Genomic DNA, 12,543 nt, shown 5'->3' with positions numbered 1-12,543 from the left:
GATGGACGTTAGTAAGGTAAGATGTTGAACTTGTCTATGTTTATATCACAAATTTGTATTTAGTGTGATGAGCCCATATGCTCAATCTCAATCATTGCTCCAATTGAAATCATAGATCATGTCTTAAATGGGGTCTAATCTATAAAAAATTGGCGAGTCTTCCTATAACCTACTCATCTCTTTAGCTTCTAACCCATATAGTGTGGATATTTTATAGAGCATTCAATGAAATAATAAAACCAATATAAATAAAAGAAAACATAAACAAAAGAGTGTAAATCCCTAATTTGCTTATATTTCTTGTATTGTCTACCTATAATTCCTTGCAAGATGTCAGATAGCATAATAATTGATAATATCATATATGTGCACATAGGTACATAATAATGATATCAAATGATATACAATAATCTCTAACCACAACCTTTAGAATAAAATTAAGTGCAAACAAGCATAATAAAATAACATTAATAAAGTGAATTTTGTATGGTCATAATTCTTGGAACTTATGTGAATGTTATGACATGACATAAGTGGTTTTTTTCTATATAATTATAAAACTTTTTTTCTAGTAACATTTTAACATCATTTTGATACTATATAATCAAAAGAAAAATAAATTTTCTAATATAAACAAAGTATTTTTAAATTAGGGATTGATGCTTTCTTTGAATGACACATGAATCATCTCTCATCATCTTCACTAGTTTTCTTCATCAACAATGAACTCCAAAAATTAGATATATTATTTTTTTAACTATTTCTAAATAGCATGAAATCATATGATTTAAATGTGAAAATAATACAAATAATGAAAAAAAAATTATAAACACATTCGGATACAATCAACAAAATAATTTTCATAAAAAATGAAATGAAAATTCTTCAATATATATAATACATTTATAGATAAGATATCATTTCAGAAAATTATTTATTATAAAAATATAATAAAAGTAGATATATGATTTTTGTGGTATATTATACTACATATCATGTTTTTAACATTAATTAAAAATATAATTTATATCACTAATCAATTTTTAACATTAATACTAAGTTAAGTGTGGCAGAGATGAGGATGCTCAGGTGGATGAGTGGCTTTACCCTTAGAGATAGGATACGAAATGAGCATATATGTAAAAAGGTTGGAGTAGCTCCAGTAGAAGATAAGATTAGAGAAAGTCGTCTTAGATGGTTTGGTCACATAAAACGGCGGCCTTGCGATGACCCGGTTAGGAGAGTAGAGGCATTAGATTTGACTTATGTTAAGAAAGGTAGGGGTAGACCTAAAAAGACTTGGTTAGAAAATATTATGAATGACCTTTCTTTATTAGATTTAAACGAGAATTTGACTTTTAATAGGACATAATGGAAAAAAAGGATTCATGTAGCCGGCCCCACGTAGTGGGATAAAGGCTTGATGTTGTTGTTGTTGTAATCAATTTTTGAATTAATAAAAATAAATTTTAATATTGGGATTTTTTTTTTCTTTCTCATTGTGCTGCTTGCCAGTGATATAAATGACAACTGTTAAATAGTGTTTTTATGTTCTCCACGATAATATAATTAATGCTCAACAGCACATAGCCCGACAACTATGAGACGTCCGCTGAAACAACGCCAAAATTATTAAATTTTATCAGCCGTCCGATCAAACTCACCCATGTTCCCGACAGTTCCGAAGATCAGGCCTTTTACGCGTCTTCTTCTCGCCTCCTTCGTTTCTGAGCTGAGCATCGTGGGAGAATCCGCCAAATTCGGCGAAACATTGTTTGAAGAACCTCTAATTTCTGTATCTCTTTTCTCCTCTTCGGATATAGGCAAAATTTTGAACATTTATTAGCGAGAGAGCAAAGGGAGCAAATAAAACAGAGATGGATTTGATGAGGGTTTTCTTCCTGCAAGCCGCCGCTGTCGTGCTCCTCACAGATCTCATTGCAGCGGATCCTTTCATCTCCGGTGTGGATATCTACTAATTAGAACGTTTTTTTCTTTTTTCTTTTCAAATTTGTTTATTTCGTGGGCTGATTGATTCTTTGATTCGGATTGAATATGATAGGTGGTGTTCTGCAGGGACATGGATCTATAAGCCGGAATCTCTTGCAGGCCAAACAGAGTAAGACATTCTATATTTTATTTTTCTCTATTAAAGATTATCATCCTGTCAATTTAGTCGCCCCGTTTTTTTGCAAACTTGTTAAACGAAAGAAAGTTTTTCCACAATATCCCAGCTTTCGGTAAATTATCCGGCCATGGTTTTTGGCAATGGATCCTGTGGTGGTTGATTAATGAAAAATAAATGCTTTTAAGACCCAAAGGGCTAAACTTGCAATAGCCCTTGTCAATGCGAATTGGTTTACCGTGGATTGTTTTTGTTAGGGAGAGTGAACCAACATTCTGATCAACCACTTGAAGTTATCATGGGAGTCACAAGCTCTTGAATTTTGGCTAAATTTTGATAGAAGGTGACCAATATCCATGAGCGCTTCACATGAACACTCGATCTTTAGCCAAAACCTTCGGTTCTGATATCACTTGTTAGGCAGTCTGCACCAAAGTGGACCAGTTGGCTTGACACATCAATTATCAAATTCATTTTTAACCCAAAAGTTTAAATTTATAGGGTGAGGACCAATTACTTAGTATTTGTATACTAGCATATTTTCAATTATCTGATGTGGGAACCCAACACTTTGATGTGCCTTAACAACCATGTCAAATTCAGCCAACCAACTTGACAAGGACAACCATTTGAGTGTGACTTGCGATTGTTTCAATCTTAGTAGATCTAAGATGCAATGTTCTTTGTGGAATTGGACATGATATTCTTATAATAGGTTTGAATTTTGTTTGTTCCAGATGCCCTGAATTTTTTCATGGGCTTAGTTGGTTTTGTTGTCATTTTTCCAAATTTTATTTTGCAGATGTCTTGTGTGTGGTATATTTAATTATCTGAAAGTAGACTATTTGTCAACAATTCAATTGGGTGGCCAAGTGACTATCTATAGTCATTTTCACAAGTAATACTTGTTAAAAAAACTTGTCCTGGCTTAGTCAAAGATCAAATTCAATCACAATTTGTTGATAAAATTCTATGGATTTTTGTATACCTCATACTTGATTGGATTAAGCAAACTCGCCTATACTATATAAGGGTTTTAATCATCTGTTTTTGTTTGTAGTTTATCGAGCGGAATCTATTGGTTGAGTACTTAATACTTATCCAACATTAATTTTGAGCATTTATCTTAAAATTTTAGAAATATTTGATGACATAAATTTTGTACATGTAAAGCGAGCATCACTTCCATGTGAAATTTGCCATCACCACTCTCAAAATCTCTTATGAGGCTAGTCCTTCCAACAGAACATGATCCATTACAGATTATGCAGAGTCTACACCCCATTACAATGGTATAATTGTCACATATGAAGCTCTCTAGCTTATTCTGTATGATGGTTTAAAGGAATATACACATAATGTTAATTAATGTTAAAGTGTTCTGCATTTTACTGTTTTCAGAGCAGTACATGGAAAAAAAATAGGAGCATATAGTCAAGCTTTGACTCTGTCAATGTTTGCCTTTCCCATCATTTTTTTTAATTTTATTTTTTAAACTATTAGGGAAAACAATACTTTCCCACTAAGGGTCAAGATTAAAATATTATTAGAAAAAAATAAAATGTTGAATCGAAATATGGACTCATTGTTGTGCATCATGCTATAGGTTGATTTAAATAACCTAAGCTTAGTAATGATTTCATTGGACCGAAGATCAATGGTGGAATAAAGTCCTTAAACCAAAGTCTTTGATTGATCCTTTTTAATTATACCCGTTGTTGGAGTATGTTGATTTTAATTTTGGAGTATTGCTTTTATGGTCATGTACTTTACCTTAAATTATTCTCATGATATTTATTAAGAACCCATCCAAAATCCTATAACCACAACATCTTTATCTGTTTTCACTCAGGTGAATGAATCCTCAATGGGTTCAAGTGATGGCATTAACCCCACAAAAATGATTGACTCAGAATAATTAAGAATTAAGCACAATCTAATAATCACACATGTGCAGAAGCATATCATTGTAGGGATGGCGTCAAAGCTGAATTTATTCTCCCTAGATATGACACCAATTACCTTTGTTCTACCATTTGAACTTGGTGGCCCAAAGATCATGATGGTAGGTATCCATTGTTGTTTTACTTGTGGGCTTAAACTCATCCTCCTCAATGATATAAAGACAAAGGTCTTTAAGGAATAATTTTATCTCTCAAACTTATCTCTCTCTCTCTTTTTATATATACACACATACACAAGCTCTAATGATAATCCATATTAGATATCACACTGGAAGCATAGTCAACATCTTATTTGTCATAGTTAAGATATCTCCACGTTGAAATGCCTTCCCCTTAGCATTATATATATATATATACAAATAATCTGGCATGGATATTATTGAATATCTATGTTGCACCAATACACCTATTTATGAAGGTGTGCTGTATCCAATACACCGATACACGGATACGCCTCCGATATTCCACCGATACGTGTCGGATACGCCAAAGACGTATCCAATTAAAATACTATTTAATTTCAAAAGGACACGCGTATCCGATACGTGTGTCCGTTGAAAAAACCAAAAAGAAATCCGAAAAAATAAGACTGTCGATATTTATTTCCGCGGTTGCGGAGCAAAGATTCTCCTTTTCCGAGATGGATTGGTCGTCTTGATGATATGAAAATATTAAAAATTATTAATCTTTCACTTTATGAGCATGAATTAGAAGCTATGATATTTATTGAAGATAATATGGAAGTTCAAAGACAAACCAATGAAGAAGATAATTACATCATTCTTCTATGAAATAGTTGAACTTCATGTGCTAGATAATTTATGTTTATGCTTTTGTTGTTGTTTACTAGACGTTTAACGCTTACTTTTATTTGTATTATAAGCTACAAGGCTACAAATGATGTGGTTGTCAATTTTTTTTTGTAATTTCAAATATTATGTTTTGATTGCTTTCTTAATTTTTATGTATGATTTATAAATTATAATGCCGTGTCCGCACTGTACCCGTATCCTGTATTTTTAAGAATTGACGTGTCCCGTATCCGTATCGTGTCGTATCCGTGTCGCCGTATCCGTATCGATGCAACATAGTTGAATATCATAGAAATGCATGTAACATACTTTTGTATATGCATGCAATAGAAAATTTTATCAACTATAACTGGCAGGCGATGTAATAATCGCTTGCTGATTGAACCTCTTGCAAGTAAACTTATTTATTTATGAGAAAATGCACCAAAGTGTTTTTGAGGCTTTCTGATTAACTCTGGTTGATACCTTGATAACTTTTAATTTCTTTTTTGTCTAGTAGGAAGGTTTGTTCAATCATTACTGTAATATTAGTGTACACAAAATAAAACAAGCTTAAAGATATGACAATTTAGTCATCCTAATTCAAGTTTTAGCAAATGTCAATGTGTGCACAGTGCAGCTCTGAAAGTTATCAGCATGTATATAAAACATTAAATGTGCAAATCATTAGAAATGTTGTTTTATTCCTTCAACTAGAATAGGCATTTGTTTATGTTCTTATGTGATAATAAGAAAGATAATATATCTATCTATCTATCTATATATATATAAACTTCACCATAATTCTATTGCAATTATAAACAAGAAAACGAAGGTTTTCATCCATTATACAAGATACATGTGATCATCAGCCAAGTATTAAGTAATAATAGTCCATTCTGTGTGGGACTCGCCTTCACCATTGGTCCTGCTGGCATGTAAAGTCTTTCATGTTACTGCTGTGTGTCGCGAATGAAGCTTTCTTCTGTGTGTTTGTTTTGAAGGAATATCTACATGTAAAGTCTTTCATGTTAAAGATATCCGATTTTACAATTTGTGTTACATTACATGGAGGAAAAATAGGAGCATGTATTTGAATGCTTTCATGGATCCTTTTCAAAATATATATGAATCATTTTATATAATAAAGAAAACTAACACAATTGCTTAGTCCTGAACAGAAACCTCATTAAAACTGCACAGGAAAATTTTAAGGCCATAAGTGCTTCATCCTGGTGGCAACATTTCTTGTTTTGGGAATTAAGATGAATATTTATGAAATTGATGAGGTTAAACATCCTTTGCTTGGTTCATCTACAAGATATTTTGGACTTTCATTTTTCTCCTGTCTCCATCTTAATTCAATGTTCTTAATCATTTTTCATTCTATGATGCTAAAATTATGGAATTATGTTGTGAAAAATAACATATGTTACAAATGATAATCATCGTTTATAAATTTGATGCAGATAATTAATGATGTTCAATTCAAAGTTCAGAAGTGACCAGCATTTTATTTAACTTGAAGCAGATTATTATATAATCACATCTCATCATGTTTTTAGGCTAACGCAATAATTCTATCATCCCTCCCAGGTTGCCCTATAAACTTTGAATTCATGAACTACAAAATCATCACAGACAAATGCAAAGGACCCCAATACCTTCCTGGTCCTTGCTGTTCTGCCTTGAAGGAATTTGCATGCCCTTATACAGATCAGCTTAATGATCTCACAAATGACTGTGCTACTACCATGTTCAGCTATATAAATCTCTATGGAAAATATCCTCCTGGTCTTTTTGCTTACGAATGTCGCGAAGGGAAGGAAGGTCTTGACTGTTCGGCTTATCTCAACGGAACAGACCATTCTACAAGCTCAGCCAAAATGATTCGAAGCCTCTCCCCTGTAATAGGTACTGTCTTGGGAGTTACTGTGGCTTTGCTCGTTTATTGGAACTGAAGTTAACTTTACATTTCTTGGAGATTCTCATCATAGCAACAGGTTCTGTATTTCAGATGAGTATTCTTTTAACTCAGTATGAGGGCAATTGTTGGCCTGTCTTCAGACAAATTCCGTTGGTCAAAGCTTTTTTTGTGATGAGGAATGTAATATATGTTGTTGGTATTATTTGTTTAAGTTGTTACTTGGGATTTGTTTCAATGGGATGTTTATGTTATTTTGATGGGTTTTGTAATTTCAATATGCTAAAATCCTTTTGGTACATTGTTAAAAGCTTAATGGTTGTGGAGCGCATCCTTTTGGCAAATTTTATATATTGAGTAACTTTGGAATTTTACTGCATGGAGCAACTTATCTGATGTAAAACGTACATGCGAAGATGAGTTACTTGATGAATTTGCATGCTTAATTTTTTTAGAGTACAATAATTATATTCTTAGAGTGATTTTGAACGACAAAATAAAACACAAGGGTGGTAAGACAAGCTTAGATTAAATCATATGTATAGAAGTTAAGACTGTAAACTGATCAATTAATGTGACATTGCATACATGATTGGTTCCAACAAAAATCCCTTTCTTAACAACAAGATTAGTCACTATGTTAGGATCTGCTCAATCAACTTTCTAATTTCTAAGGCATTAGCAGAGAGTAATTAACAAGCTTCTTATGAATCGATTAAACCACATAGTGGGTAAATTAGGAAGGTAAGAGAATAGGGAAGAGTTCACCCAAATCTTGGTCTTGTAACTGTGTGACAGCACTTGGAAAGGTCTCCCAGATTGGATAGTCACTTTCTTTGATTGAATCTTCTCTGGACAGCAGTCTGGATCCGATTTGGAGAGTTGAGACAACAGCTGGAGGATTCCTTAGTAATAGGGAACCACCTTGTAAGCCTTGGACAACAATTACACGTTCCAGATTGTCTGAACATTAGGTTTCAGGTGTTATAAACTCTAAACAACAACCAGGGAGAGTCTGAGCAATGAAGTGATGAATTCAGGGGCTGGCCTGCATGTATGGAGGTGATTAAATCTGCTAGGCAGCAGTTTAAATGACTCATGGGAAGATCGAATAGCAGTTATGTATTAGTGGGTGCTGTAAACAACCTCTAACAGTATTGGGAATCGTTTGGTAGCAAATTAATCCTGCTGAAATCACAGACCGGCAAGCAGTGACTGCCAAAGAAATAGAGGATAACAAGAGATAGGGGGTGGCCAAGGCATGGGAAGATGACACTTGGCTTTGGTGTTAGGGTTTGGGTGGAGGGAAGAGAGGAAGATTAAAATTATCTGAAATTAGGTTCATATTTAGGGCAAGCCGGATCTTGAATCCCTAATTAAGAGGGAGCTTTTGGAGGGAAAGATATTTAAAATTTAAAATCTAAAAGTAAGAGGGAAGGAAATTTAATCCTCCTTAATTGGGGGGTCAATTATGGAAGGCATTGATCAAGATGGGTGGAGGGGTGGGCCGGCCATAGAGGAGGGAGGGAGATGGTGTCTAGATGCGTTGTAAACGGGCCCCTAAGCAATAATTATTGATTGGGGAATAAATCTGACATTAATTTTTAGATTGGGGATTAATTTGGAAGTTTCCTAAGAGGGGATTACATTAATTAGGATGATTTTGAATTCAAAATAATTTTAATTTGGAGTAGCAATCTTTCCAATTTAATACTAACCCAAAAAGGAAACTAATGAAGGCTAATTGATTGAGGCCAATGATGGGGTTGAGCCGGCGGGTGGTTGTTTGGGTGGCCGGCTACTTGCAGGTGGTGGGGGATGGGAAGGTGGGTGGTGGAGGGGGAGGGCTGAGCGGCTAGTGGGTTGGCAATTGGTAGCCGGCGGGAAAGGGGAGGGGAAGGGCTGAATCCATCGGGTTTGGGAGAATGGGGGATGGTCTGCCGGCGGATAGATGTGGAGAAGGGAAGGGGGAAAGAAGATAAAACACAAACCAAGAGCTCACAGTCATGGGCTGTTGGGTACTTCATTTGCCTTCTCCAAAGGCTTCACCACTCTCTCTAGAACTCACAAAGAGATCCAAAACCAAAAGCTGAAATTTTCTTCTCAATATTCATCATCCTTCAATTTAAGAAAGCTAGCCTATAGATAGGCCTCATGAAAAGAAAAATAACAAAGACTAAAATGTCTTTCGGGCTACAATATCACATGATCACTCCTAAGGGTAAAATGGAAAGAAAAGTAATATAAGATAAACTAGTTCATAAGACATCAATAAAATAAAATAAACTCTAGATTGCAGCCATTGATTTTCTGATGTCCTTATCATTATCTATATTAGGGTGTCAATTATTAATCTGACAACAAAATCTGAGTTTGGATCGACCTATTTAACAAACATATCAGGTTCAATTTTTGACCCGTTTGAAAAATCAGATTGGGTTGGATGTATAGTGAGCTTATACAAATATTGTCACATAAGGTAATGTGTTGAACATTAGTTGATTTATGGATGTGGATGCGGAAATTATTGCCGATCTCTTTTAAGATTGGTATGCCAGGGAAGTTCTTTTAGAAAAAAAAGTTGGATTTAAAATTATTCATAGATAACCTTTTTTTTTTTTTTTTAAGAATTAGGGCATAGGGCCCACACGCATCACATAATGCATTATTTGAACTCAAAACCTATTTGTAGCCAAAGCAGCTAATCAGTAAATTAAGGAGAGCTATATATAACATCAAAATTTTTCTAACAATATTAGTTTAGAAATAATAGTTACGTTAGGAAGAAAGAAAATTTATATTGAAAAGCTTAAGGCAATAAGGATAATTTAATGTTAAAAAAAATTCTTCATAATTTTTTTTTTTAAATTGAAGTGTGTTTTTATTATTAGGGGTGTCAATTTCGGGTCGCTGGTCGGGTTCGGGTAAAATCTAGAATTGACCTAACACTATTTGGGCCAACCTTAACCCAACCCATTTTTGCAAGCGGGTCGATTTTTTAAACCCGAATCCGACCCGCTTCGGGTTCAGGTCAACTGAACCCGAACTGCGTAGTGAGTCTCCTTCGTTGTTCCCTCCCAGCTCCCTGGGCAACGTTCTCTTTGCATGACCTGTTGGGGTCGGATCGGAAGTAACAACATTTTGATTGGAAGCATCGAAGCAATGACGGGAGTTCACTCGCAGCCTCATCGACGGATTCATTGATATTCAACTTCGCTCCTTGGATGACGTTCTCTTCCTGTTGGATCGAATGTTACAACATTTTGATTGGAAGCACCAAAGCAATGATGGGAGTTCACTCGTTGCCTCGTCGGCGCCTTCGTTGGTGTTCGACTTCACTCCTTGGAGGCTTGGACAACGTTCTCTTTATGTTGGATCGGAAGTTACAACATTTTGATCTGAAGCAAAGATGTGATTTTGCTCGCTGTGAAGAACTGTTCGCCTCACTGGCTCTTTCGTTGTTGTTCGACTTCGCTCCTTGGATGATGTTCTCTTCCCATCGGATCAGAAGTTACAACATTTTGATAGGAAGCAACGATGGGATTTCGCTCGCTTTGAAAAACTTTCCGCCTCGCTGGCTCCTTCGTTGTTGTTTGACTTCGCTCCTTGGACTACATCCCTTCTGGTCAAATCGGAAGTTAACATTTTGATAGGTAGAAAAGCAACCACGGGAGTTCGTTCGCTGTGAAGGCTAAAGAACTTTCTCCTTTTCGTGTGCTTCATCGGCCAAATCCTTTAAATACATCAATCCGGGTTTATTCCGGGTCATTCTCGGCTTGCCAGGACAACCCGAACCCAACTCGGAATTTGAAATGGGTCAAAATTAAATTAGGACACAAACTCGACCCGCTCGGGTTGATCCGAACCTGAAATTTTTGTGTCGGGTTCGAGTCAGGTTTTCATGTCGTGTCCAATATTAACACCCCTAATTATTATCATCATGTTGGGAGTCATCATCATCAAGATAAAATCATGGAGAAATTTCATTCGTTTATTCTCTTTTTTTATTTAAGAAAGAATATATATATATTGGGAAGATTAATATTATTTTTAATTTAATTTGATAGTGGCAAAAATTTTATGCATCTTAAAAGCATTACATGGTCCTATATTTTTTCCAAATAGATTCGCAAATTTGTCGAGGCTTGTAACAAGTATAGGATTTCTCACCTCTCTCTCTCTCTCTCTCTCTCTCTCTTCTCTCTCTCTCTCTCTCTCTCTCCTCTCTCTCTCTCTCTCTCTCGTCTCCATTCAATAAAAGATTTCAATGCAAGAAAGGAATGTGTAAAAAAGTTGACTATTATCATATATATATATATATATGAAAAGAATTCGTCATCATCAATCAATATTGAAGAAAATTTTTGTTATTTTTATTTTAATTGAGAGGCATAATTTTTGTTGATCTTTGAGGAGATCTTGAATTCTTTCAAGAGATAGAGAGGGAGATGTTCTTGAGAGAAAGAGAGGGAGGGAGAGAGAGACAACAATTGGGGAGGAAAATACCTCAAGCTTCATTAATTTTCCCCAACTCTTACATCAACCCTAAGGCCTCTATTTATAGAGCATTACCAAGTGTGATAAACTCATGAGCAAAAGTCTAAAACTGAAAACAACTCATAACAATCTCCACCTTGAATTAGTTTTACAAAAAAAACCAAAGAAACACTCGTCACAAGAACTCGAACTTTATTACAATCCCACCGATCGGCCCGGACCACCCGTGCGTGCTCCTACCTCGACTTCGCACGATCCACCTGTCCAATCCCAAGTTTGCGACCACTTGCCTCCTGAGGATTCTTGAGCTCAACATGCTCCTATAATTCTCCACCTTGATCGAATTCAAGATTAAGAGTCTCTCTCCGCCTCTACAACTGTATTTCGGACTCCACCTGAATCTAAGACTCCACCTCAAAAGAAGATATGATCTCTTCTTTATTACTGCAAAAGGTAAACCAACTTAAGCATTCATATCCACTTGAATCCACCTAGTACCCGTGCCGGCAAGCTTGCATCAACGTCATCTGGCCGCAAGAAATCCTTGAAATCACGTCTGCCTTCTCAACATAATAGATGACTATGTACCGATGTCACCATGAAATCATCTTCTTGCATAGGACAAATCCCACACAAACAAGCCGCTCAGGACTCTCAAGAATCACAAGCCTTGCACGCCCATGCCTCCGATCTTCTCTGATTTTTTCTCACGTACAAAACCACATGCCAAAACCGGCTTCCCTCTTCAAGCTGCTGTTCTGACGTTGGGATCAAGATTCCAGTGAGGAATTCCAGTCAAACCGTATGTCAAAACACGAATTCTTTTCTTGCGATCAAAAGCTCCTCACAGCTCTCTTTCCCCAACTTGATCAGCAAGAACAGCAAGAAATCCTGCTCCTGTACAAAGTCCGGCTTCATCCATAAGGGCCAACAGCTCGCCTCCTTGAACCGAGAACCACTACCTTCAATCTCCTGCTTGCAACTTTTGATGTCACATGACCTCATCTTTGCAGCTTACCAAGCGACAATATTACCTCGTTCACCGCCGACCCCATTCGGCGACATTGACGGCGACATGGGCCTAAACCCAACAACGGAAGCACTCAGCCAGCCCTCAATCTCCGGAAATCTTTTCTCGTTCAGTGTCGCCTTCGTCGACTACATTGAACCAACTCCGGCTTCCACTTGAAGCCTCCCACCGTCTTCGATCGGACATGTCCCGTGCTGAAGCCACTTCTTACG

General features: G+C 36.1%; 1 protein-coding gene across 1 annotated transcript; it reads left to right on the top strand.

Moving 5' to 3' along the window:
• Positions 1–1,632: 1,632 nt before the first annotated feature.
• On the top strand, positions 1,633–7,148 carry LOC110112035 (GPI-anchored protein LLG1). Its single transcript, XM_020844109.2, has 3 exons — positions 1,633–1,962; positions 2,063–2,119; positions 6,477–7,148. The coding sequence occupies exons 1-3, from the start codon at positions 1,878–1,880 to the stop codon at positions 6,839–6,841; spliced, it is 507 nt and encodes a 168-aa protein (XP_020699768.1). The 5' UTR covers positions 1,633–1,877; the 3' UTR covers positions 6,842–7,148.
• The last annotated feature ends 5,395 nt before the right edge of the window (positions 7,149–12,543 follow it).

The sequence above is a fragment of the Dendrobium catenatum genome, unplaced genomic scaffold, assembly GCF_001605985.2.
Source record: "Dendrobium catenatum unplaced genomic scaffold, ASM160598v2 fragScaff_scaffold_188, whole genome shotgun sequence".
Taxonomy (NCBI): Eukaryota; Viridiplantae; Streptophyta; class Magnoliopsida; order Asparagales; family Orchidaceae; genus Dendrobium; species Dendrobium catenatum.
The sequence above is the reverse complement of the archived record's forward strand: the minus strand, read 5'-3'. Positions and strand labels throughout refer to the sequence as shown.